Below are 27,695 nucleotides of genomic sequence, written 5' to 3'. Positions count from 1 at the left end.
GTTTTCTTTTTCTTTTTTTGACAGTGCTGGGGATAGACCTCATCGCCAGGTCCTTGTCTTGAATTCTTAGTCATGTAGTTTAAGTCCTCCAAATTTGTGTTCTTTAAGATTGTCTTTGTTATTACAGGGCTTTTACATTCTTGCATAAATTTTAGAATGAGACTGTCATAAAAATTCTATTGGGATTTTGAGATTGGAATTACCTCGAATCTTCAGAATATATTTGGGAGAGCTGACCTTAACAATTATGAATATTTTAACCTACAAATGTAACACATAACTTCATTTATTTAGCTCTTTAGAAGTTTCTCTCAGCCAAGATTTTTAGTTTCCAGTAAAGTCTTTTACACCTTTAAATCTATCTGTATTTAATATTTTCTTGCAACGGTAAATGGTATTGCTTTAAAATTTTACTTGTTAATGTGGACCTTAAATTCTATAGCTTTGCAAAATGACTTATTAATGCTAATGATTTATTTGTATATGCTTTAGGATTTCTAAATATTCAGTATTGTTTCCTGAATAGAATAATGGTTTTATTTCTTTCCTTTCAAAGTTTGTATGTTTTATTTCTTTTTCTTGCCTTCTCACACTGGCTAAGACTTCCAATAGTGCTGACTAAAAGTTGAAATAATGGTTATTTCATTTTCAAAAACTAGTCGTGACACTTTCCCTTGATTTCATGGTACATTAATAGATTGTGACCTGTAATTTTAAAAGCACCGATAGGGAGGGTGATTTATATAGAACTGGACAAAAGTCTAGGGAATAAGAAATAGGCTATTCTATAGCTCAGAGAAGAAATGATAAATACATAAATTATTTAGAGACAGGATGAAGAGAGAACACATTTGAAAAAAATATTTAGGAGATAAAGTTCATTGAATTTAGCATTTTACTTGCTATAGGGGGGTGAGCTGAAACTATAACAATCCTTAAGTTCTGATTAATACTACATGGCTGTAAGGCTTTTAACTGAGACAAGGAACACAAATTCAATAAATCATTCACTGGTACTTGCAGACAGAAGAAAGAATCCAACTTTGCATCTGGACTCCCTCCTGCTCTCAGATGGAATGACTACTGACAGGTCAGTTTTCTTGAACTGCTCTGCCAAATATCCTGTGATCATAGTCCATCAACGGCTATTCACTAACACAGGAAACAAGCTAAATGAAAAAATTTTCAAGGCTTACAATGGCCTCCAAGTTCTATATATTCTACCTTCCCCTCCCTAAGACACCTCTAACTTCATTTCTTACTACCTTCCCATTTGGCCATTCCACTCTGACCTCACTGTCCTCTTTGCTGTTTGACAAAATTGACAAGTGCCTTAGTGTTTAATGATCTTTGTACTTCTCCTTCTAACTGGAATACTTGCCCCCTAAATTATCATCAACCCCCTTGACTTCCTTCAGGACTTGTTATTAATTAGATTTGAAATGTCTCCCCAAAATTCACATACTTTAAAGCATGTTCCTCAATGTAGCAAGGTTCAGGGGTGGGACTTTTGGGCAATGACTGGACCATGAGGGTTCTAACCTCATCAGTGGAATAATTCATTTGATGGATTTGAAGGGATTTATTGGAAGATGGTGGAAACTATAGGAGATGGGGCCTATTTGGAGGAAGTAGGTCACTGGGGACATGATTTGGAAAGGCTTATCTGTGCCCCAGCCATTTCTTCTCCCACCCCTTTACCAGCTGCAGTGAAATAGCAGTTTTCCTTCACCATGCCCTTCTACCTTATTGTAGGCCCAAAGCAATGGAGTCAGTTGACCATTGCTTTCATAAGGTTTCATAAAACCTCTGAATCTGTGATCCAAAATAAGTATTTCCTTCTCTAAGTTGCTTATGTTAGGTGTTTTGGTCACAGCATTGAAAAGTTGACTAACACAGGACTCTAAAAATATGATCTTGGGGCTGGGGTTGTGGCTCAGTGGTAGAATGCTTGCCTAGCATGTGTGAGGCACTGGGTTCGATTCTCAGCACCACATAAAAATAAATGAATAAAATAAAGGTCCATCAACATCTAAAAATATGACCTTATTACTAAAACTTTCCTAACTACCATATAAATAAAACAGTTCTTTGCTACTTCCTGGTACTCCCTATCAGACTTACTTGGGCTTATTTTTCTCTAAAGCATTTATTACCAACTGTCTTGCATGTGTCTATTCCTGAATCCCTTTGCTGAAATGTAAGCTGTATGAAGTTAGGTATTTTGGTTACTTGCTTTAGCCCCAGTACCCAGAATGGTGCTATGATATAATAGGCTTTAAATAAATATTTATTGAATTGAATGCTGAATACTTGCTTTGGGCCACCTTTTGCTGCCCTTGGATGATCCCGATTACTTCTCTGAAAGAGGGGTGTGTCTATCTGTCTCAAATTCCCAGGGGTCCCCAGTCTGTTTCATCCCACTCAATTATGATACAATCACTTTGAGGATGCAGCAGGGTTTCATATTGATTAGAATATCTTAGTTCATTAGGTCTCTGATTCTTGGGACATCATTTTAAAATTTTTTCATAAATTTTAATTTTGTACAATTTTTACAAACTTTAGAAAAGTTAATAGTACAAAGAATTCTCATATACCATTTCCTTAGATCAATAGATTGTTCAAGTTTTGCCAGATATGCTTTCTCATTAACTTAAAAACCAAGAGTCAGTTGTATACATGATTCTACCTTACCCTAAATAGCTGAGTGTTTATTTTCTAAGAAGAAGGATATTTTCTTACATAACCACTATAAAATAATCCAAATCAGGACTCTGAACACTGACATACTGCTTAACTTATATATTCAAATATTGCTACCTATTTAGTAATGTCATTTATAGTTATGTTTTTTCAAGTTTGATATCCAGTCCAAAATCATACATTGCATTTAGCTATGTATTGTTAGTCTCTTTTCATCCAGAAAAGCTCCTCAACTTTCTTTGTCTCTCATGACACAGACATATTTAAAGTACATACGCTAGTTTATTTGATAAAACTGTTCCTCAGTTTGGATTTTCCAGGTGCCTTCTCATGATTAGATTTAAGTGATGCATTTTTTAAAAAGGATTTCACAGAGGCAAGGTTGTATCCTTTGTAGTGCACCATTGTTGGAAGGCACAGGTGTGTCCTGATATCAATGAAGTTAAAATGATCATATACTTAAGATGTTGTCTTCAAGGTTTCTTTACTAAAGATACTATTTTTATTTTTGCAATTGATCAGAAATTTGTGGAGATTCTTTGGAACTATGTAAAAAATGCTTCTGATCAAATCTTCACTCACTAATTTTGTCATCCACTGAATACTTCTTAAATTTTACAATAATAATTGCAAGGGGGTGACTTTCTAACTCTACCCATCATTCCTTCATTGTATAGTATGAAGACCTTTTTTTCTCCTACTGATTTGTTGGGTATGCATAGTTTTACTATCAGTATTACCTCACAGATTTTTATTCCCTTCATAGGGTCATAACCCCACACTATCAATATTTATTTTGATGCTCAAATCTACCCAGTTTTGACTGATTGGAGTCCCCTTGGACTGGTTCCTGAGTTCTTTTGACATGTCCCAACATTTTTGGGTACTTTTTGTTTTTATTATCGGAAATAAGATGTTTGAGGTTGCTGTGCACTTTCTCTGCCTCAGTCCTGGAAATAGTATTTCACTGAGGACCTTAGGTTCTCTGTGGAGAATAGTAGTTAGAAAGTAACATATTAGGTATGCACATTTCCATCAAAGTGTTGTTTCTAGTTCATCTCAACACACAGAACTAGGAAGTTTATGTATGTATAAATTTGAATCCTAATGGTGTTACATACTGATAAACTCACTGCAAATTGAAAATATCACAAGATCAAAATGATTTTAATCACTTAACTTATTGAATAGGATAATTTAGCTTAATCTACCTTAAACATGTTTAGAACACTTATATTAGTCTTATAGTTGGGCAAAACAATCTAACATAAAGCCTATTTTATATAAATTATTGACTATCTCATGTAATTTACAGAGTACTGTGCTGAGAGTACAAATCTAAAAATTAGTAAAATAAATTTGCAAGTTAGAATTTAATATTCAGCTATAGTAAAGAGTTTTAATGAACTCCACACTTTAATTTCTTCATAAGAATGGAAAAGGACTTCTAAATTTTTAAAAAATACAATGAATGTTATCTATGGTTGAAAAAATGAGTTTGAAAATCTTCTTAGTAAATAATTTATTTTGTGGCAGAATGAAGACTTTTAGAATTTTAATCTTAAAATCTATTTTTAATGATTCAAAATTATGATTTTAAATTTATTTTGTTCTTACCCTGGCATCAGGGTTATCATCAAATTGTGTTCTGATAAATGTATCAAAAGAATCCCAATGATTTTCATTTAAGTTTCCACCCAAAGACCATAAGTAACAGAATACAAAAGTCTGGCATAGCACAGTGTTCAGTTTCACTTGCTCCTGAAAAATAAAGAAAATAGTTTTAATATTTCATCCAAAAACATAAGAAAACTCTTAAGTTGTGTAGTACAGAGGCTTTTTTCTTTTATTTAGACTCACATTGTAAAATGGGCATCATGTATGTTCAATGGGCTCACAAAATAAAATTTTCTTATCTACATAATGAAATATTGATGAGACAATGAATGGAAAGGAATATGTAGGAAAAACAGCTCAAAGTTATCTTTCAACTGCCTATTATAACTTTTCTAAATGCATGCATAAAGGTATTTAAGCAGATTGAGAATATGTTGTAGACTGCAAGTGAACTGAAAATTGAGTACAGGAATAAACTATAGGATCTCTAAGATTTCTTCTAACTTTGAGATTCTATAAATCTAATAATAGTCATTACTTCTCTGAAAAAATAACTTGAAAATCAAATAACCTAAATTTCAGAAAATTTGGAGTTATTTGCAAAGACTCTACACAATAAATTTCATTTTCTTAGTTTTATAGAAGTAAGAAAACCCTTCATACCATCGTAAAGTTAATTCCATCTTTGCCCAATATCAAAGACTCTAGTAAGCAACAGAGTGTAGTAACTTTGCTTATGTCCACTTGTGGGATTGCTTGGCTGCACTTTTTGTTGATAAAATGTAAACCATCATCAACATAACGTTGGAAAAGGTTCAATATATATTCTTGAGCTTCCTCATTCAGCTGAAAATGAACCAAATGAATAAAAGTTTAGTAAGACCAGATGAAACATATCAAGTTTAGAAAGGAATTGGCTAAAACCCATATATTCCACACTCATAAATCTAGTGCATTTATATTTATAAGTGATGAATCCTCTGAAAGAGAAATTAGGAGAACTACCACATTCACAAAACAAAAACAAAAACTTGGAAATCAATCTAAGACCTGTACAATGAAAACTACAGAACACTAAAGAAAGAAATTAAAGAAAATCTTAGAAGATGGAAAGATCTCCCATGTTCTTTATAGGCAGAATTAATGTCAAAATGGCCATACTACCAGAAGCACTATACAGATTCAATGCAATTCCAATTAAAATCCCATAGGTATAGAGAAAGTACCTCATAGGTATAGAGAAAGTAATCAAAAAATTCATTTGGAAAAACAAGAAACACAGAATAGCCAAAGCAATCCTTAGCAGGAAGAGTGAAGCAGGAGGTATCACAATACCAGACCTTAAACTATACTACAGAGCAACAGTAACAAAAATGACATGGTATTGGCACCAAAACAGGCAGGTAGACCAATTGTACAGAATAGAAGACAGAGAGACAAATCCACATAAATACAGTTATCTCATACTAAACAAAGGTGCCAAAAACATACAATGGAGAAAAGATAGTCTCTTCAACAAATGGTGCTGGGAAAACGGGAAATCCATATGCAGCAAAACGAAATTAAACCCATACCTCTCACCCTGCACAAAACTCAATTCAAAATGGATCAAGGACCTAGGAATTAGACCAGATTTGCACCAAATAGAAGAAAAAGTAGGCCCAAATCTTCATCATGTTGGCTTTGGACCAGACTTCCTTAACAAAACTTCCAAAGCGCAAGAAATAAAAGGAAAAAATCAACAATGGGAAGAGAGATCCTACAGAGTGAGAAAAACATTATTATCCTATGTACATGTATGATTACACAAATGGTATAACTCTACATCATGCACAACCAGAGAAATGAAAAGCTGTACTTCATTTATGTACAATGAATCAAAATGCATTCTGCTGTCATGTATAACTAAATAGAACAAATAGTAAAAAAAATCATGTATTCAGTGTATTCTGTAACCGTTAGACCAAAGGATATAAGTATCATAAAGTATGAAATACATTTTAAGGGAACCTTAAAAGACTAGGAAGGGACTCAGAGAAGAGATGCTGGAGAGCTGAGAATGTTCTACTTCTTGGTTTGATGAATACCTGGAATTTGAAATAAAAAATATAACATGATTATACTACATTAGCATAAAAATGAAATAACTATAAATCTAACAAATCATATATTAGATCTACACAAGAAAAACTACAGTGCTCTGATGAAAGAAACCAAAGAGACCTAAATAAATGGACAGATAAACTATGTTTGTATCTAGGAAGATTAGTATTGTCAGTTTCTCTAAATTTCACCTATAAATTCAATATAATCTTAATCAAATTTCTAGCAAGTTACTTTGTAGATACTGAAAAACTAATTCTAAAGTTTATACAAAAAGGCAAAAACCCCCAAATCACCAAAATGACATTGAAGAACAAAGTTGGAGTTCTGACACTACCTAACTCCAAGATTTAGTATAAAGCTACAATAATAAAGACAGTATGATGTTGGAAAAAGAATAAACAAATAGATCAATGGAACAGAATAGAGCTCAGAAATAGGCCCACACAAATATGGTCAACTTATCTTTGACAAAGGAGCAAAGGCATTCCAATGGAGAAAAGACAGTTCCCTCCCATCAATCCTGTCTCTCTGTCTCTCTGTCTCTGTCTCTCTGTCTCTCTGTCTCTCTCTGTCTCTCTCTCTCTCTCTCTCTCTCTCTCTCTCTCTCTCTCTCTCCTCTCTCTCCTCTCTTTCCCTTCTCTTCTTTGTCTTGCTCTCATTCATCTTTGGAGGGGGAGAGGCAGAGAATATTATTCCCTTGGAGAAGGAAGTCCTTCATTTTGGGTGGAACTGTAACTCAGGTTAGAATGTGTCTTGGGTCTTGCTCCTGTGACAAGGGTGGAAGGTTTTCTTTACTTTCTGGCTCTAAAGGGTGTTAGGGTTTCCTAAAATATAAAATCCAGTTAATGCCTAAATTTAAAAGTTCCTTTTATTCATGGTGATTTCCTCTTATTACCCCTGGGTCTTCTGAAAAGTCTGTCCATGGTTCAATCTTGTTATTTCTACATTTTTAGGGACTGAGAAAGTGGCTCCTGTTTTTACTGACAGGAACCAGTCTGAGGAGAAGTCAGGAAGAGCAGACAGGAAGCAGAGTGACTGGGCAGGCTGGCAGGCTGAGGTAACAGGTAATGAGGACAGACTTAGGGAGTATATAAACATTCCTGGAAGACCCAGGAATTCTTAGGGAGAGGGACAAGATAAAATTTCATCAATCAAGCACAATGCTGCTGTAACCTACTGCTATTTGTGCACTCTCGGGAAGTGTGAGTCCCAACAGATGAAGATGTTGGGAAATATCTGGTTGCATTTACCTTTTTAGAAACACCCTTCATCCATGTTTTAACATAAGGCATCCATTTTAGTTCTTCAGGATCCACAAACACCATTCCACATCGACTGACTGTGGCAGGGGAGGCAACCTTTAGATCTTGTACCTAAAGTTGAAAAAAGTTGAACAGGAAATAGTTAATTATGCTTTCTTAATGTTAATGATTCACAATTTAAAATTTTAATGCCAAAAGGCTTTATGTGGAGGACAGTGGGAAAGCAATAAGTAATTGGAAATGGAGAAGCAAATTTAAGTGAGGCATAAGGTTAAAAAAAAAATGAGTATAGGAGGAATTGTCAAATCCTTATGGGTAGGAGCTGGGTATAGTGGCACATGCCTTTAATTCTAACAACTCAGGAGGCTGAGGCAGGAGGACTGCAAATCGCAGGCCAACCTGGGCAACATAGTGAGGTCTTGTCTCAAAGAAGGGAAAAAAAAAAGAGCTGAGCACCCACACCCCTGGGTTCAATCCCCAGTACAGAAGAAAAAAAAAAAAAAAAAAGAAATTATGGGCAGGAATAGGTATTTTTTTTTTTTCTTTTCTTCTCTTTACTTTTCTCTTCTTTCCTCATTCTTGTGTCCCAACACCTAGCCAAATACATAGTATGTAGTGGGCATTTAATCAGTAATTGATGAATGAATAGACCTTGGGTGGTCTCTTTCATATTTTATAGCAGAATTTGGTTCCACATTCTTTCTCTAATTTCTTGTTAAACATTCATATCACAGTAGGATAATTTATTCATATAAAATAACACTTTTTTAACTGAAGAAGAATTTCAAAGAAAGCAAGTGCTGGGGAAACCAGGATTTATTTCTATTCCCATTTATAGAGAGACAGGAACATTTGAGAAGCTTTGTCAGAACTGACAATCTATTTCAAAAGGATAATTTAAAAATAAGTAAAGAAAAATCACAGATGGTAAATAATACTTCAGCTGAAAAAATTAATGATGGTATGTCAATTTAAGGAATGATTTCATTCCACAGTAAGTCATACATTTACCTCAAAGAGCATGTGTATCTGAGGTGTGAGTTTAATCCTTTCACTGTTAGCCAGGCAAAGCATCTTGTTATCATCCAACACTGTATTCAGGTTTTCAATCCAAAGAGCATCCACTGGTCCATCACTTATGATCCATTTATGGTCTTCTGAAGTATCATTCACAGCTGCTCGGACACTTAGTGCCATCAAACCATCTTTCCATTCCAAGGTTATGTTATTAACTTCACCATATAATTCACCCATTGTGATTGATTTAGGATTAAGAACATATGTTTTAACTGCTTGATAAAAGGGATTGCCTAAATTAAGTTTTTGCAGATTCCCTAAAGTTTCTGCTAGTACTTGGTACACTGTGGTCTTGCCACCTCCTGTTGGTCCAACTAACATAACGCCATGCCTCACAAGCATAGTTTCATAGAACTGTATCACTTTTTTAACCATACAGATTTCAGGTTGAAGGTTTTTTCCATTCATGACATCCACAATTGTTGACTGCAAAATACCATAGTTGTGTTCTGGAATTTGGACTCCAGGAAAAAGATCAGATATGATTCCACTGAGAAAGCAAAAGTAAAATTGATTAGAAACCAGTGGTCATGGATACTTTCTCATATTTATATAATTACTTGATTCTTTGGAATATGTATAATATTAGTTCATTTTGTATGCTGTGATAGAAGCAATCATTTTTTCCTGATCTCTTGTGTAATTTTGTTTCCTATATAGTAGACCAATGTACACTAATATAATAGGAACTTCCTGAGGATAAGCAATATCTCTTACGTTTCTCTATTGCCAATAGTATGTGGTATAGTACAAAACACATAGAAGATGATAAATTTATGAATTTATTTTAAAAATTATATTTGTGTCTCAACTTTTTCCAAATGTATTTACCTACACATAACTCTATGTGGACATTCAGAAAAGTGAGATGAGAATTTAAGTAGAAAATGAATAGTGGGTATAAAAAAAGGAGAAAGAGAAAAGCTGGCTGTTTCTATGAGAAGCATTTTTTAGGGAAGGTTTCTATGGAGAAAAGAAATTAAATCTCTACCTTACATTATATACACAAATATACTTGATATACAGTAAAGACCTTACATAAAGTGACAAAAGTATTAGGTGAAAGTGTGGAAAAGATGAATTTTGCTATATTGTGGTAAGGAGATCTTTCTAAGAAAGACAGGAAATCTACAACGAAAAAAATGTTGATAGAGTGAAAACATAGTATCAAACAGACAAGAAACAAATTTATGTGAGATAAAAGGCTTCATACATAATTTAAAGAATGAACCAGAGACTTATATATTTCCAATGTTTATGTCAGATAAAGGTTATGAGTTCCTATAAGAAAAAAACATGCTTCAAGAATAATAAATGTATAATGTGGAGGTGAAGGAAGATAGTGGAAGTGTGCTAGTCAGCGAGTCCTGATCTCATCAGAACACAGAAAGAAACTCTCTCTCTCTCTTTCCCTCCCCTATTTCCCCAATCTCTCAATTCTTTGAAAGGTAGGTGACAAAATAAATCCTCTAAGGATCTATATTACAAAGTCTGAGACCTGGAGGGACTGGAAGATAGGTTGCCAGAGTAGATAACAAACTCAGAACCTGAACCCAAACTGAAGGGCACCAGAGAGAGAAGGGGCAGGGAGCGGACATTCTCTTAAGCTCACTCACTTAAAAACTGTTGAAAAGACCAAATTTAAACTGTGATGGTAATAGGTTTCTTAAAACAGCACAAACAGCTTAAAACTAGATTGTGGAAAGAAAGCTAAGCTGGGGGGTCCGCATTCAGTTATGCTCTTAACTCAGCATGGTGTCTTCCCATGCCCAGACAGCTGCACATTGAACCAGAGAGAGGCCCTCTTAAGAATCCAGGCAGAAAGAACTTCTAGGAGGACCACTACCAGTCATAAATTGCAGATACTCCCTTCTCCCTTTCCCTCACCATGAAGCATTCACTCACTTGCTTGACTAAGATAGCAATGAAGTACTTTTGACCCCAAACAAAGGAAAGTAGATTCACCAGGTCCCAGCCACTGAAGGCACTGTGGGAAGCCCAGGGACAATCCCAGAGATTGCACGGCAGTGCCAGGGGGAAACTCACAATATCCAATGACATAGAGTCCCTGAGGGAAATTGACAGAGGCTATTGGCAGCACAAAGGGGCTGATACCAGGTTTAACAGGTATACAGCCTGAAATGTGATCACGACTGGCAAGTGACAGGGCATTGTTTCTATACTTGTGGGGCCTTGCATCAGATTTAGTAAACAGAGGGAATAAACACCTGCCAGCTTGGGGAAGCAGAAACTAGAGTCCAGGTGAACCACTGGAGACCCTTTAGACAGTATCTCTGAGAGCAGTGTCAGTCAGAGGGGAATACATCTCACTCAAGGAAAATCCACAACCAGAGTTCCTGTGTTCACAGATAGCTCATCAGGATCTTTACTACTGCAAAAAATATCCAGCAGAGGAAAGTAGGCACAATGGTAACCCACAACAAACACAAGGGCACTTCAGAGCCTACTTTCTGGACTACTGTACACAACAGAATCAGCCAATCCATAACACTACACCCTCTGAGCAGTCAGGAGCAGGTCCCTGAGCTGACAAACCAGAAGCTGCAGGTAGGAGGCTCACAGCAACCAGGGAACTGGCTCCTGTGCCCCTGCAACTCAGGAGAGATCCATAGTTAAAAACTGATGGACATCTGCTAAATGTCCAAACAAGATTCAGCAAGAATTTTCTTTACCTCAACATGGTATACTATAAAGTACCCTTAACGTCAACTTTGATCATACAAATAACTCCTTAACTTGAATGATAATTGTTAACCCAATAGCTAACATTGTACCTTCAACGCATTTGAATATATTTCATCTAATGGTTTAAAGCATCAATTGGAATCAATCTTCCTATCTCTGTGTTCCTCGCTCTAGTTTGTTCCTGCTTCTCTTAACCCCTTCACATCTTGTATGATTCACTATTACCTCAAATAACACCCATTCATCTATTTCTGTTTTCTTTCCTTGGTATAAATTACCCTTTTATAGCTTTTCTCCACCACCTCCCATTTCCCTCTCCCTATTTACCCAATCTTTCATGTTCTCTCCTTTTAGTTCTTACTTAAGGTTATAGTAAATTTACCAAATTTAACAACTAAATTTTTGACCTGTTCCAGAACAGTATTATAGGTTTATACCAGAATTTGAGGACCACAGAGAACAACTGCAACAAATTTTTGCCTTATTAAGGTTGAATAGAATGAGGCATGGCTCAGAAGTGACTATAGTAAATAGGGCTCTGTGGCATCTCTTAAAGTGGTGCTGATTTGGGGAGTAGAAGAGGTCACACATTGAAATAAAATATTCTTATCAGAATGTTAACCAACCCAGGGCTTGTAAAAGAAAGTAGTTCACAAAGTAGACCTTCATTTAAAAGAAGTCCGAACTATACTGATAGATGGGTGAACATACCGATGACATGAAAAAGCAAGGGAACAAACCATCCCAAACAACTCAGAATGCCTCAACACATACTCCATCGACACCACAGTGGAGGAAATGTCACAGAAGGAATTCAGAAAGTTCACAGTTAAACTGTTCTGTGAGATAAAAGATGACGTAAGGAATGAAATCAGAAAATACAAGAATTGAAAGATTACTTCAATAAACAGGTTGAGAGACTGAAAAAGAACAAAACAGAAAATCTTGAAGGAATCAATAAAACAAATTAAAAATTCAAAGGAAAACATCACAAATAAAGTAGACTACTTTGAATGTAGATTTTCAGGTCTTGAAGGCAAAGTAGGACAAAGTATATAATCTTGAAAGTAAAGTTGACCATAGAGAAAAGATGTTGAGACCATGAACAGAATATTCAAGAAATCTAGGATAACATTAAAAGGTCAAATTTAAGATTCATTGGGATAGATGAATGCTCTGACATACAAACTAAAGGAATGCATAATCTTTTCAATGAATAGTATCATAAAATTTCCAAACCTTAAGAATGAAAATGGAAAATCAAATACAGAAGGCATATGGACTCCAAATACACAAAACCACAATATACATTATTATGACACATTATTATGACAAACACATTATGAAACAGATCCACTACAAGATACATTATTATAAAATCTCTCTGGAGGATAGTTTGATAGAATCTATTAAAATAAAAAATGTACAAACCCTGGAAACTCATTTCCAGGAATATCCCTTATGCAAATATGTATGTATATCATTATATATACACATATGTATAAACTAATAAACCAAGACAATGAATAACTACAAGAAAAATTAAATAGAAAAGAAAAATATGGTTCAGTAGTGGGTAATATTTATATAGCTAATAAATTCTGCAAATGATGGCCATTTAGCTCAAATCAGTACAAGCTAGCCATATAGAAGATGTGTGGAAAGGGAAAAAGTGCATTGTATATCCTCATTTCACTTTAGTAACTAAATATCTAAAACTGAAAAAATCAAAAAGTGACATAAGCATGGTACTCAGATAAAAGAGGGGGAATAACAATATAAATAAAATTTTTAAATTATTGTATTTAAAAGTGGGGGTTGGTAAAAGGCAAGTAATTGTTTTTCATGAGACTAATTTGTGAAACTTTTATTTTTAAAACTATGTACACATGTAACTTGGAGAAACACAAAATTAAATAATAAAAAAATGGATAGGAACAATAACATTTATGTTAAACCCCAAACCTGAAGTTTTTAGGCTAGAAATTTATCTTAGATAAAGACTTTTAACCAAAAGCTAATTTGTATATAGCACACAGCCTGGTGATCAATATTTTGAAAAAAAAAAAAAAAGTGATTAGAATAATGCTGAAAGTTGAGATATTTATTGTAAATTAGTATTTCTTAAATTAGTATTAATAAACATCTACAGAAAAGATGAGAATTAGTTTGTTAGAGATAGAAATAATGAAGACAAGACCATTCTTTTCCTCTATGTGATAGCTATGCTTTATTCTGTGACAACATACCTGAACAGAATAGCGTCATCTGTTAGAAATTTTGGCAAGTTGGAGTCTCGTAAAGCTCTTATCAAAACCACCTCTTCACTTAGGTCTGGGTTCTCTCTTTTTAAAGACCTAAATTCAAGGAAATATTTCAGACAATGTTCCAAAAATGTGAGATGAAATGTGATTTTTTCAGAATTGTGAGTCAGGGATTCTACTTGTAGAAAGCTGGACAATTCCCCATCCTGTTCCCAAAATTCCTGCTGGAAGGATAATCATTTCCCCTTCATGCTCAAGGTCCATCTCCAGCACATCTCTAGCACAGGGACAAGTCCTGCTCTGGCTACATAGCCTTGAGGAGAATGACAAGGGCATCTTCTCAAATGCCCTTCCTCATCAACCCAGATTGTATTCAACTTTAGTTTACAGTCCCCCAAATGCATCACAATGACTCATATCCTTGTCACTTTCTTTTCCTTTCTGCCCAGAATGCCCTGCCTTGTTTTTTTTTTTTTTTTTTTTTTTTTTCCCACTCTAACTTACCCTTCAAAACCCAGCCCACTTACTCCATTTTCTAGAAAGTCTTCTATCCTCTGTCCCATGCCCTAGTGAACCTTGGGCACAGTCCTATGTTGCCCCCACCACATTGTACAGATGACTGCCTACTAGTCAGTCTTGCCCACTGAACTCTTAGTTCAGTGTATCTAAACTCTTAGTTTCCTAGTTCATTATTGGCAATTCTGTAAAGAGGACATGTACTGAATCTAGGAGGTTAAAAGAAAGGAGGATAGAAAGGGCAAGGAGATTTGTGCAAAGCTGTAGGATCACATAACAGGGGCCCCGGATGCCTGAGTCAGTGAGTCATTCTTGAGAGGAAGAACTAGAAAGACTATATTCTCCAAGAGACTCTAGGCAAGCTGGGGATTCCAGATACAGTCTTTTCAAGTAGTTATAAAGAGAAAAGTTAGGGTTTGAAAATGAGGAAAGATTCTTGCCTTGCTAGAAACTAAAATGCAGCCCAATCTTGGCACAGAGGTAGAATGTATGACATAAACCTGAACTGAAAATGGGATGACAAAATTTCTTTCAACTCTTGAGGATTTTTAGGCAATGTAAGACTCACCTTAGAATATATGCATATCAGACCATGTACTTTTTAAGCCTAGTCATATTGTGTGATGATATCAAAGGTTTTTGTACACTAAAGCCCAATACATATGATAGTTTAGGGGAAATGAAAATTAGCTGAAGCCTAGTTGGAGTCAGGAGAGCAACCATGTTGTTGATACTCTTAGTGAAGATCTGTCACATATCGTGGGAGTGTCACAGGAAGAATGCTGCCAAAGCAGCAGTTATCATTTATAAGTAATTTGCTATGGATTAAGTGTTGCCATAAGAGCCTCCTGTGAGTTACCCACTTAATGCACTTGATTATAGGATTTGGAAGTTTCAATCACTTGGTTTCTTACCCAGCCATGACCAGTACAGACTTCACAGCTCTCATGCCAAAATCATAGTGATCCTGTTGAGAGAGTTGTTCACTGCAAAGTTTATACATCTGGGTCATTTTTCTTGCTAATGTTTTACTGGATTCAAATCCTTCAGAATATAGGATCACCTAGAATAGAAAAATTTAACATAATACCTCATATTATATTGATGACAATATATTAGTGTGATACCAATATATTAAAAATTGACTTCTTGGCTTTATGACTTTTCATGTTGTTATATCACTTAATAAAGAAATGTAAAGGTTGAGGGTAAAAGAGTTTTCAGTGCCACAGGAAGGGGTCAGGCAGAATATTGTGGGTAATACCAGGAAATTGATTCTGGTTTCTCTCTATAGATGAAGATGTAGGCTTGGTGACTTTTAGTTCAAAGAATAGCAGAGTTCAGTTTTGGAAATGTACAAATAGAGGTTGGATGGCATTAAAATTCCTGAGAACAAAATCAAGAATTGGACTTCTCCAATCTGACAAAAAGATCACCCTGATGGACAATACTCCTGATGGCCACCTGCTTCCTTTAGATTCCCTGGGAATCAAGGGAAGTTACATAAAGGTTTGCAGCCTCTCCCTATAAGACTACCTTGCTCCTGAAAAAATTTTGCAGCCTTGGTTAAATTAGTTGAATGAATCCTGGCATTTCTGATAGGGTAGGTGGAAATGGACCCTTCGTTCTACCCATAATCTGCCCTAAACACTGCAGTTGGTCTCAGAAGCAGGATTTGAATGATGCATAGACTTCTTACAAGGTCTGTTTTGTTTACCACTCTATAATTACTGATTTTTAGTGTTTCACACATAGGTGATGAAAATGTTTATTGATGACAGACTGACTATTCTCAATCTGTAACAAGAGGACTAACATTCAGAAGACTAGGTTTTTAAATTTGTCCCACTCAATACTGAGTAACAAGACAAAACATGAGATGGTAAAAGATATTGCACTGGGTTTTAAACCCAGTTTAGTTTCTATCAACTTAGACAATGAGCAAGAAATTAACCATAAATGTCCACAGAGAGACTCAAGAGTGAAGACAACACCTGCCTTAACTGCCTCCTCCAAACCACCATGCCCACAAAAATTATTGAGGATACTGAAGTATAATGAGGACTTGGCATGGTCTATTCTGGCCTTAATCAATTACCTTTACTTTGTAGAGAATATTTAAAATTAGCTATTATCAAAGGAATTTATTAACCGTAGGAATAATCTGTGTTTTCTAGGAAATTCCATTCTTAAAGGGATGGTGTCTCTTGTTCTGGAATGCAGTGCTGAACATAGGGGGCCTCCTGGAGTCTGAAAATATTTTGGCCTTGGTGGTCAGACAGATGAATATATATGTAAGAATTCACTGAGTTTTACCCTTGTGAGCCTGTGTACTTTATTGCATATATACCATACCTTAATCAAAGTTCCTTGAAAAATAAATGTAAAACTTAAGTACATTTATTCTTAGTATTAAGGAATGAATATTATTTTAATTAGCAATATGCCTTGTTAGATTAAAGACAGATCAAGCAAAATCATAATTAATTTATTAGTGATAACTGTTTTCTTTCTAAGTTGTTGCAGACTGACAAATCAATTCTTCCATTAGAGTGATTAGTATAGTTTCTACCCAACATCCCTTGATTCTAATAAAAAAAAAAAAAACAACGCATAAAGGGAAGTGAGACTAATTCAGTATTTTTAGAACCAATCCTTACATTTCAATTTCTGGAGAGGAACTGATAAATGAACTGATTTGTGAATGAACTGATTAATGAAACTCATTGATTCATTCTAGTTTTAGGGATACTGTATTCTAGATACCATTCTGGGCTTATATAGCAGTAAACAACAACAACAACAATAATACCAAACATGCAGAATGAAACATTCTATGTGATAGAAGTCATATCTACAATAAAAGAAACCACGTTGAATATTTTGCTTCTTAATAATAGAAAGTTTACCTCTGCAATCAAAGCATAATTTGGAACCATCATTGCAAATGGTCTAAAAAGGGCTTTCAAATTATCCGGCAACTCGGTTCTGCCTGCATATCCGGGATTCATTGTGATGAAGGCTGCACAAGTCATAACCAACTTTATTTCCCTTCCCTCAAACATGAATCTAGAGAGCTGTTTAAAAAGAAAGTATAAATTAACCCTTCTCCAGGCATTTGTAACTTCTCTCACATAATAATTAGGCATGTAAAGAAACATTCAAGCAAACTACTGAATTCTGCTGTTGGACAATAAGGATCATGTCTCTTCTGATTCTATCCTGCCTACTTCCAATATTAAGGTTCAGTGTTTCCTACTCTCTGCTTCCCTGCCCCTACCTTGACCAATCTGTCTCTTCTTTCCTGGTCCAGTCCTGAAATTTTCTAGGCCTCAACATCTTTTGCTTAGACTCTCAATTCAATGATCACTAAACCTCCACTCCCACTTTCTGGTATTTTCAAAGAAATTCTAATCTATTCTTAGTCTTTGGTACCTTTGCTCTTTCATTCAACAGCAGAGGCTTGTTAAGCACTTGTTGTGGGTGAGGCTGTAAGTTAGCCATGGAGGCACAGAGCTGAAGGAGACTGACTCTTGAACTCTTGAGAAGCTCCTATGTTTGCTGTGTATCATTAGAAAGTATGACAACATGGAGCTAAAAATGTTACAGAGGAAGTATGAGCAAAGCATCCCTTGGAGAGGCAATTTGCTTGAGACCTGAAGAATTAAGAGGGGCATTTCAGCTAGATAAGCAGGAGCAGCCTTTCCTGGCAAACAGAGCAGGAGGAAGAAAGAGCACTGCATGTTCCAGGAATGACCAGCAATCCACTTTGCTACAAAATAAAAGTATAGTTAAGTTGGTGTCTGGGCATTCTGAGCCTTGCATACTAAACTAAGGAATTTAGTTTTAGTCGCATGGTTGGAAGGAAAGAGAGGAGACTTGTAAGCAGAGTGATAGGAACAAAGATGGTGGTGGAGAGGTTGGGTAAACTACAGACAGGGAGGCCACTAAGTAACTGTCATTGGGGAGAGAATGAAAGCCAGAATTTGAGAGGTGTAAGTGGGGATGAGAGGCACCTAGTAGATATAATTAGTACAATTTGGTACAATTTGGTGACACTTTAGATTTTGGATTGATAATAGACAAATCAGAAGCAAATTCAAGGTTTCTAGTCGGGCCACTATATAAAGGTGCTATAGCAGACATGAGGAATAAGGGTAAGGCCAGGGTGGAGCTGGGGCAGTGTGTCATTGCCTAGATGAAAGAATAGGGGATGGCACAACCGAAGGCCAGTTCTGCGCTAAAAGAGTCAATGTGCTTTTCAAACGTCTCCATCCCTGTGCTTTAGTTTCTTCTATACCAGAGGATGCACTCCACTCCAACTACCTCATCTGGTCACTAGCACCTTAAGGACAAGGTTTGTTAACCTCAGAGTCCTCATACTTTCCCTATACCTCACATGGCAGCTCTTGAGTTGGCAATGCTTCTATTTTCTCTGGTCACTGACCCCCACCGTCCTCCAGTTTTGTTTTCAGTTACTCAACAGGATGATAATGATTTACTGGTTCTATCTGAAAGATCTTGCCTTTAATATAGACCTCCCCAGAGTATGTGGAAAAGAGGAGGGTGGGCAGTTGAAGGAGTTAGACCTCAGGGTTTCATAGATTTAGGTGTGTACCTTGATATTATGTGTCTATGGAAATATTTTTTAACTTGAATCCTTCTTACCTATAACTTTGTGGAAGTACCATGTACTGCACAAAGGCTGGTGTAAAGATGAGATAAATGTAAAGTACACCACAATGAATTTTATCAGTTATTAAAGTCCAATTCCTGCTTTACTTTTATTTGCTCTATAATTTGTTTCTCTACAGAGGCAATAACCAAAACACTTAACAACTCTTTATCAGGGCCCCTTATTACATGAGTGGCTCCTGCCTCACAGCTGGAACTGAATCTAAAGGTACCCTGCTCTGTCAGGGAAAACCCTTACTTATGAAGCCTAAGGAGATCTGGGGCTTTACTGACAGGGTCCTAGGGATTATAGGGAGACCCTGGAGGGGCTTGTGGGGAAATTGTGGTTTGTATGGACTGTACATCACTGCTGCCTTTCAATGACTTAAAACTCAGAAGGTCAATACAGAGCATTAGGAGTCTTGTCTCATCTTTCATTGCAATCAACTTTTAATACAGAACGCCCTTCTTCAGAAACATGTTCATATGTGGTTGAAACAAACATTAAATAACAGGACCACTACATACATTCATTTAACCCTATAGTCCTTGAATTTTCTAGTCCAATGAGCTCTGGAAAGCCAAGTCCTCTTGGATTTCTTAGGACTTCTATCCATTTTTCCACCAGAAGTAAGCTAAGACTGGGGGCTATAATGAAGGCTGTGAAGCTTATAAGACGCAATCTTAAAGAAACAGAGTAAATAAATAAATGTCAAAGGCAAGAACAAGAAGGACAAGGAGGAAAAAAAGGGGTGGAGGGCAAAGGAACAGGGTGTGAGTGTGTAAGGAATAGAGTTTCTTCAGGGCCGGGACTGAGTCTTATAGTCTCTGTATCTCCAGGTTCCAGCACAGCACTGGTGTTTCTCTGTGTTGCTTGCATGCAGAATTAATTCACCGAGTTAAGTCCTGTTGCTGTAGTACTCACCAATTAAACTGGAAATTGAACTAGATAGGCTAAATCTAGCATCCTCCTTTCTCAAATACAATAAGCTGTGAGTTAACTACAAACTTAAGAACATCTACTTTGATAGATAGTTGACCAATGCTTTACCTTTGCAGCTTTGGCATTCCTAATGGTGATGAGTTGCTGTGCAATGACTGACAAAACTTCTATGTCAATTCGATTAAATTCATCGAAGCAACACCAGGCTCCTGACTGGGCCAAACCACTGAAGAAGCGTCCCATCATCTGAAATCAAAATACAGTCTCTCACCCTTGAGTTACACAGTTCAATTCCCTCAAAAGCTAAATTTTGAGCTGAAGTGTTAAACAGAGAAGAGCTGGTATCTGCAAATAAGCAATGTTTTTAAGTAAGTAACGGGCTGTCAGATGTAAGCACTTTTCTACAAGAAGAAATCTTTTTACCTCTCTTCAAATGATTTGAATCTAATTTTTACTATTAAATAACAAGACGATATAACCAATTTTCTTTCATTTTTCATAATCTCCACTCATCTCCACAAATACTTGACAGGTTCTCAAAGACTCTAAGACATGGAAGAGACAAACTTAAAGACTTAAAAAAGAAAAGAAAATTTTACCAATATAAGTGGTTGACAGCACATGACTACTACCGAGCAGAAGGCATCACAGCACAGGCTACGGTACAGGTTCTTGCTTTTTTCTACAACAGAATCCTGACGGCAAAGGAAAATGTATTGTTGCCATATAAAGTATACAGTTTCTCTGGAGACTTGAATTTTGGGTTAGCACATATTGTGTTATCCATCTCTTTAAAAACAGTTAATGGGTTTTCTGTCTCTTAGGTGTTCAACTTTGCATACACTGCCACCTTCCCTTATTCTACTTCCCATAAATCATAGAAACAGATAGATATGTATGTGTCTCTCTACATTTGTGTCTACACTTGTATTAGTTGGACAAAAACAAAACAGAAAGGGTAACTGGTAGTAGGGAGAGAGTTTTGAAAAAATATTAGAAGATTGAAAGTACATGGAAATAGACTTCCTAAGTGAGAAGGGAAAATTGCAGACCCAAGACAGAAAAGGAGGAGAACTGCCCTTCATTGGTGCCTCCAAGAAACTCCAAACCCAACCTCAGTACATCCAAGGAAAGTAGGTATAGGCTTCAGGGCACTCTTTGGAAATTAGTCAAAGATCAGCTCTTGGAAATATCAGATTTTTTTGGGTCCTATAACAGGGCTCTTGAGATTTCAGTATTGCCTTTTTTTTACCAAGTACAAAAAACTCAAGTACTGCCTTCTCCAGAAAAGGGATCTGCTTTGGAGAGATATTGGGAAGAGACATTAGCTTGGGAGATAAAGGAAGAAGAGAAAAGGAAAGAAAGATGAATTCAGATCTCTACTTTAGTTACTGAAATTCAAAAATAATAAAGAAAAGACAGCTTTATTCAAAGGTAAAATCCATTGAAATATACCTCTTTGGGGGAAAAAAATTCTTATTCAATACTTGATAGGGGCTTCCAGAATTTTTGACTTCTCCATGCCCACTTACACTCTCAGGAGAAGCCTAATGTCCACACATCCTATACTTTCACAATGCTTACAATAGTTCCTTCATTTAGAGAAGGACATTTTGATTAAACAAGCTATTCACACTAGTCCTCAATCTATACTTATGAATCAAGAAGTGAAGATCAACAGACAATTGAGAGAAATCAGTATCAAGAAAAAGAAAGAATCAGAAGGATGAACTGAATGAGCAATCCTGGAGAAAACTGAGATAATTTAGGGGACAGAAGAGAATATGAAAAAATTCATATGGCATCCTTGAGATCTGAAAGGAAACTGCACTCCTATAACAAAATCAGATGCTCTAAAAATGAATTTGTCAGAGATCAGAAATAGTCCTTGGAAATTAATAATACTATTGCCAAGATAAAAAAATTAAATGGATGCACTGAATGGTAGAATGGCAAGTACTAATGATCAAGTTGGTATTCAAGACAACAAAATTGAAGAAATCTTCTGTTAGGAGTGGGAGACCACTTCAGAGCAATGGTCTTTACACTTAAGATTATGCATACTCCTTGGAGTATACGAAGATTTCCCAAGGAATATTTGTGAATGGACAGTTTTAAATGAAGTAAAAAAACAAAATTCTAGATCTTCATCTTTGATATAGACTCTTTGGTATAATTTATCATCTTGAGAACATGCTTGTGGTCATACTCGTTCTTCATTTCTATCTCCCCTCCACAAAAGATCCTCTTTCCTTCCCTCCTGGTTGTAGTCTGTGCCTAGGAGAGCAGGAAAATGAGGGTTTGAAGTTCAGCCTTCATAAGGCTGTGTTCACTAAGTCATGTGCCACATGAACAAAGACCCAGTACATCCTAGTAGCTGCCATGCTCTCATCCATACTAAATCTTACTCTGGTACATTGCCCCAGGATGCAAAAACCTCTAGCCTGCCAAACAAAGGAGCAATTCCAAATACTGATTTTGAACAAAAGAACATTTCCGAAAACTGACTGGGAAATAAACACTTTTGTAAGTCAGGTAGTTTCTAATTGTTCACCTTCCATATAAAGGTTTCAGTGATAGCCAGAAACAGACCTACAGTCAAACACAATTGGGAATATTATTTATTCTAACAAGTGAGACCACACATTATGAGGAACCTTGGAAACCATGAGGGAACTGTGGGTTACTAAATAAAAGAACCTTAGGAGGAGTTATAAGATCTGCACTTATATTAGGAAATTTGGGGGGAAGGTTCAATTAGAAAAGAATTTGGGGCTGTATATTAGTTTTCTAGAACTGCTGTGACAATTTTCATAAACTGGGTGATGAGAGCAACAGAAATCTATTCTCCTACAGTTTGGGGGCTACATGTCTGAAACCAAGCATCGGCAAAGCCATGCTCACTCCAAAAGCTCTAGGGGAGGACACTTCCTTGTGTCTAGATTCTAGTACTTGGAGGTAATCCTTGGCATTCATTGGATTGCACTGCATCACTCTAATCTCTGCCTCTTGTGGATCTTCATATGGCAATTCTTCTCTCTGTGTGACCATAGCCACATTTGCCTCTTCTCATAAGGATACTAGTCTGTCTAATTCCAGTAGGATCCCATCTTAACTAGATTACCTCTGTAAAGATTCTATTCCCAAATCATGTAACATTCACAGGTAGGACTTGAATATCTTTCAGAAAGACACAAATAAATCCACAACACTCCAAATTAGGTGCTGGTAGAAAGCAGAAATAATTCTATAATGCATACCCTAATATGGGACCCTAATAAGGATAGCATGCCTGAAGCTGTCATAGTAAAGATGGAGTAGTTACTCTGTTTAGTAGGGAGAAAGAAATGTTAAGTCAGACGATTCATACACACGATGTTCTAAAAGAAGTAAAGACAGTGGAATAGAAATGAAAAAATAGTCCATTAGTCCTGATACTTTCAATGTTTTCTTTGAATGGCAGGGTTTCATGATGTTGTATTGGCTCTTTTCTATGGGTTTAATATTCCATTAAATTCCATGATGAACAATCCTTGATACCATATGTGCTGTGCTAAGGGTTTATGTTTTTATATTCAACCCCTCAACAAAGCAAAGACAACATAATTATAGTTATAAAACAGCATGCAAATTTCATAAGCCTTGGAAGTGAAAAGAAAGGTAAAACTAGAACAGAAAGTTGGCAGGTTGTGTCTAACAGTCTTATTTAATGAGTGGGTAGAGAGTATCTGCCATTAATGTATTACAAATACAGAAATAAATTTATGTTTTTACATCTTAAAAGCAATCATCAGAAGAAGTGAAAACAAATGAGGATCCCTGTAAGTCCAAAAATTTTTTTCAGAAGGTCTGCAAGGTCCAAGTGTTCTCATAATAACACTAAAGTGTTATTTGCCTTTTCCAATCTCATTCTCTCATCAGGGTACAGAATAGAAAAGTACCATTGATATGGTTTCAGTTTTTACCTTGTAAATTACCTTTAAGAAACTACTATTTGTCAAGGTTTGATATATTTTCAAAGCATATTGACAATTACCTAAAGCATTATCAAAAAATTCCTCTTTTTTCCAAGTACATATCTATATGAGTTAGCTTTTCTTAAAATATTTCTTAAGATATTTCAAACAAAAAACATACTGCAATGATCTGAATGTAGATTACAATCTTATCATGAATTCTTATCTCCTATAGATTTCTTTCTTAGTACACATGTCTACAGATTGTTTAATCATCTCCTGTAAATTTTTCTGTTCCTAGGTTTCCCTGCTATTATATTTTGTATCTCATCTTGTTCCTATCTACTTATTGCATTTAAATATTTTAAAATATATTTTCCCACCATTTGCCAGATCCTTCCCTGCCCTGCTTCTTACCTGGATTACCTAGCACACCATGTGTTTATTCTTCTTCCTTGTTCTATTTTTCCACTTTCACTATGCCTCACACCACTTCATTTCTGTTGTTTGCCATAACCCCATTTTTTTCCTTGTTTTGTTATGTTGTGTTGCAAATATTGAAAGTCACATAAAACACTTAACATATGTATTTTCAGATAAAGGGAATGTACCTTGTAGTCCAAACCATCAGAACAGTTAAAGACAACACACTGGATGGCAAGAGCTTTTGCTAGGTCTTTGGTGGTCTCTGTTTTCCCAGTGCCAGCAGGACCAGCTGGTGCACCTCCTAGGTCAAGCTGCAAAGCCCCCATGAGGCAAAGATAGCAGCGATCCTGAAGAAATTAATAAATTGTCACCATTGAAGGGAACTGAATTTAGCCACAAATTTATAAGTCATTTCTTTTCTATAAGAGGGTCACCATTTCTCATGTAGGGTTTTATACAACTGAAATATACTCAAAGATCCATGTACATAATTAAATGATGTAAATCTCTGCTTTACAAAGATGTATCACAGCAAATTTCTTTAAAATTGTTAGATGAAACTTTTCAGAACTGTTTTGACAAAACAGTAATTGTATCAATATTAACCTAAGTGATTAGTAACTTACTGTGAGAGGAGTAATAACCAATCTTGGGCATGCTCCCAAATATTCATAGCCATAAGTGTACTGAGAGAGTGCCATTCTAGCCACACAATTGTCTAGGTCTACGTCCCAATAATAGCGGAGTTGTCTCTGCCAGTCAAAGGATTCAACTTTGTCTACCTGTATAAGTGATTACAAATGAAAAGCACATTAGACATGCTAATTTTAGAAAGAAGTATGTGAGCTTACTTAAATGAAACATTTACCTTGGCTTTTACAAGTTCAGTGACTATATCTCTTGCATGCACATCAATAGTAATCAATGCAGTTATGATATTTCTGTGCAATTTAGGTAGACTGCCTCGAACTATTGCAGCCAGGGCATTTAATCTCTACAAATTGAAAAAAATTGTCATTGTCATAGTGAATTTTAAACATTAACTTGCATACACATATTTTTACTATGAAATTTAGACATTTGCTAATATCATCTAGTTTTAAGAATTTATAATTCTTTGACCAAATAGTGTAACACTTTAACTCACTCAATTTCCATAAGACTTCTGTGAAGTATAAACTGTCTTTACTCCCATTTTACATTTGAGGAAACTGAAGATGAAAGAGGGTAAGTCACTTGATGGCAATCATACAGTGGCAAAATGAGACTTGAAAAGACATTAGCTTGAAGGAAAGTGAGACCATACTCCCAATGTGATGATGACTCTAAGGAAGACAGTTCTGTCTAAAAATTGATATAGTTAAAGGTAGTGTTCTGAATTTTCAGGGATAGTTTTTCCATTGATAATCAAGATAACTAAGCATTTTAATCAGGTCAATGGCTGATTAAATAAGAACAGTTTTTGAAAGTGTTAGCTCCTAATTTTCACTGTTAAACTGTTTACAAAGAAGAGTGGTTTGGCTGAAGGTCTTGCACAGCTGGGTTGAATTTTCACTCACAACCCTAATCAAATGCCACTACTACATAGAGGTCAATGGAATTTTCCCTGCTGGGTCATTTCCCCTTCCTACAGCTCTGGAGATGAAATTTCACCAAGGACATTCATAAGGGTAATTTCTCTTATTTCAAAAAAGTTGTTCTCTCCTTTTTCTGTTTTAAGGGTGAATCTTTAAAAATGCAATATTGCTTATATTTGAATTTGGGTTAAAGATTAGGTCTAGGTCTTTGCAAGATACATAGTTTGCAAATTATTTTCCTATTACTTAGGTTTCTTTTCACTCTGTTAACTGTTTCCTTTGCCACGAAAAGCTCTTTTGGTTGTTTGTTGATGCAATCCCCCTTATCCATGCTTGCTTTTGTTACCTGTGCTATTTTATCATGCCCAACAAATAAATGCCCAGGCCTTGAAGTTTCTCCCCTACATTTTCTACCAGGAGTTTTACAGTTTCAGGTCTTACATTTAAATCTTTAATCCACTATGAGTTGATTTTAACATATAAGGGTCTAATTTCTCCTACAACTCAATGGCAAAAGACTAAACAACCCAATTAAAAAATGGGTGAAGGACTTGAATAGACATTTCTCCAAAGAAGACACACATATGGTCAACAAGTATATTAAAAGATGGTCAAAATATACAAAAAAATGTTCAACATCTCTAGCAATTAGAGAAATGCAAATCAAAACTATACTGAGATTCTACCTCACTCTAGTCAGAATAGGAACTATCAAGAATAAAAGCAACAATAAATGTTGGCAAGGATGTGGCGCGGGGGGGAAGGTACCCTCATACATTGCTGGTGGAACTGCAAATTCATGCAACACCTTTGGAAAGCAGTATGGAGATTCCTTAGAAAACTCGGAATGGAATCACAATTTGTCCCAGCTATCCCACTCCCAAAGGACTTAAAATCACCATATTACAGTGATACAGCCACATCAATGTTTATAGCAGCTCAATTCATAATAGCTAACTACGGAACCAACCTAGATGCCTTTCAACAGATGAATGGATAAAGAAATTGTGGTATATATACATAATGGAATATTACTCAGCCTTAAAGAAGAATGAAATTATGATATTTTCAGTGAATGGATGGGTCTAGAGACTATCTTGCTAAATGAAATAAGCCAATCCCAAAGAACCAAAGGCTGAATGTTTTCTCTGATATGTGGATGCTAATTCACAATAAGGGGGGCTGCTAGGGAAGAATAGAGGTATTTTGGATTAGACAGAGGAGTAAACAGAGGGGAGGGTATGGAGGTAAGAATAATAGTAGAAAAATTTGGACATTATCCTATGTGCAAATATGATTCATGACCAGAGTAACTCTACATCATGTACAACCAGAAGAATGAGAAGTTATACTCCATCTATGTACAATGTGTCAAAATGCATTCTACAGTCACTTATAACTAATTAGAACAAAAAAAATTTTTAAAATATACAAAAGAACTGAAATCAGGATCTTTAGGAGGTATCTGCACTCCTGTTAATCGCAGCATTATTCATAATAGCCAAGATGTAGAAACAACCTAAAAGTCCATTAACAGATGAATGGATAAAGGAAATGTGGCATATACATTCAACAGATGATCACTGAGCCTTAAAAAGAAGGAAATCACATTTAATAATTTGGATGAATATAGAGGCCGTTACACTAAGTAAAATGAGCCAATCACAGAGGGGCAAATGATTCCACTTATATAAGGTATCTTAAACACTCAGATCCATAGAAACAGAGTAGAATTGTGGTTGCCAAGGGCTGGGGAGAGAAGAAAATAGGAAGTTGATCTATAAAGTTTCAGTTGTGCAAGATGACTAGGTTCTAGGGATCTGTCATACAGCATTGTGTTATTGTTAACAGTAAGATAGACATAC

General features: G+C 35.8%; 1 protein-coding gene across 1 annotated transcript in view; it reads right to left on the bottom strand.

The window, feature by feature from the left end:
• Positions 1–27,695, bottom strand: part of DNAH6 (dynein axonemal heavy chain 6) — a 291,936-nt gene that overhangs the window by 144,985 nt on the left and 119,256 nt on the right. The window contains 11 exon segments of the mRNA XM_079109750.1: positions 4,324–4,467; positions 4,987–5,169; positions 7,680–7,802; positions 8,703–9,258; positions 13,724–13,831; positions 15,169–15,317; positions 17,164–17,331; positions 19,980–20,117; positions 24,439–24,600; positions 24,880–25,035; positions 25,122–25,247. Coding sequence (XP_078965876.1) covers positions 4,324–4,467; positions 4,987–5,169; positions 7,680–7,802; positions 8,703–9,258; positions 13,724–13,831; positions 15,169–15,317; positions 17,164–17,331; positions 19,980–20,117; positions 24,439–24,600; positions 24,880–25,035; positions 25,122–25,247 — 2,013 coding nt within the window.

Source organism: Sciurus vulgaris (assembly GCF_902686455.1).
Source record: "Sciurus vulgaris genome assembly, chromosome: 14".
NCBI classification, from domain to species: Eukaryota; Metazoa; Chordata; class Mammalia; order Rodentia; family Sciuridae; genus Sciurus; species Sciurus vulgaris.
The sequence above is the reverse complement of the archived record's forward strand: the minus strand, read 5'-3'. Positions and strand labels throughout refer to the sequence as shown.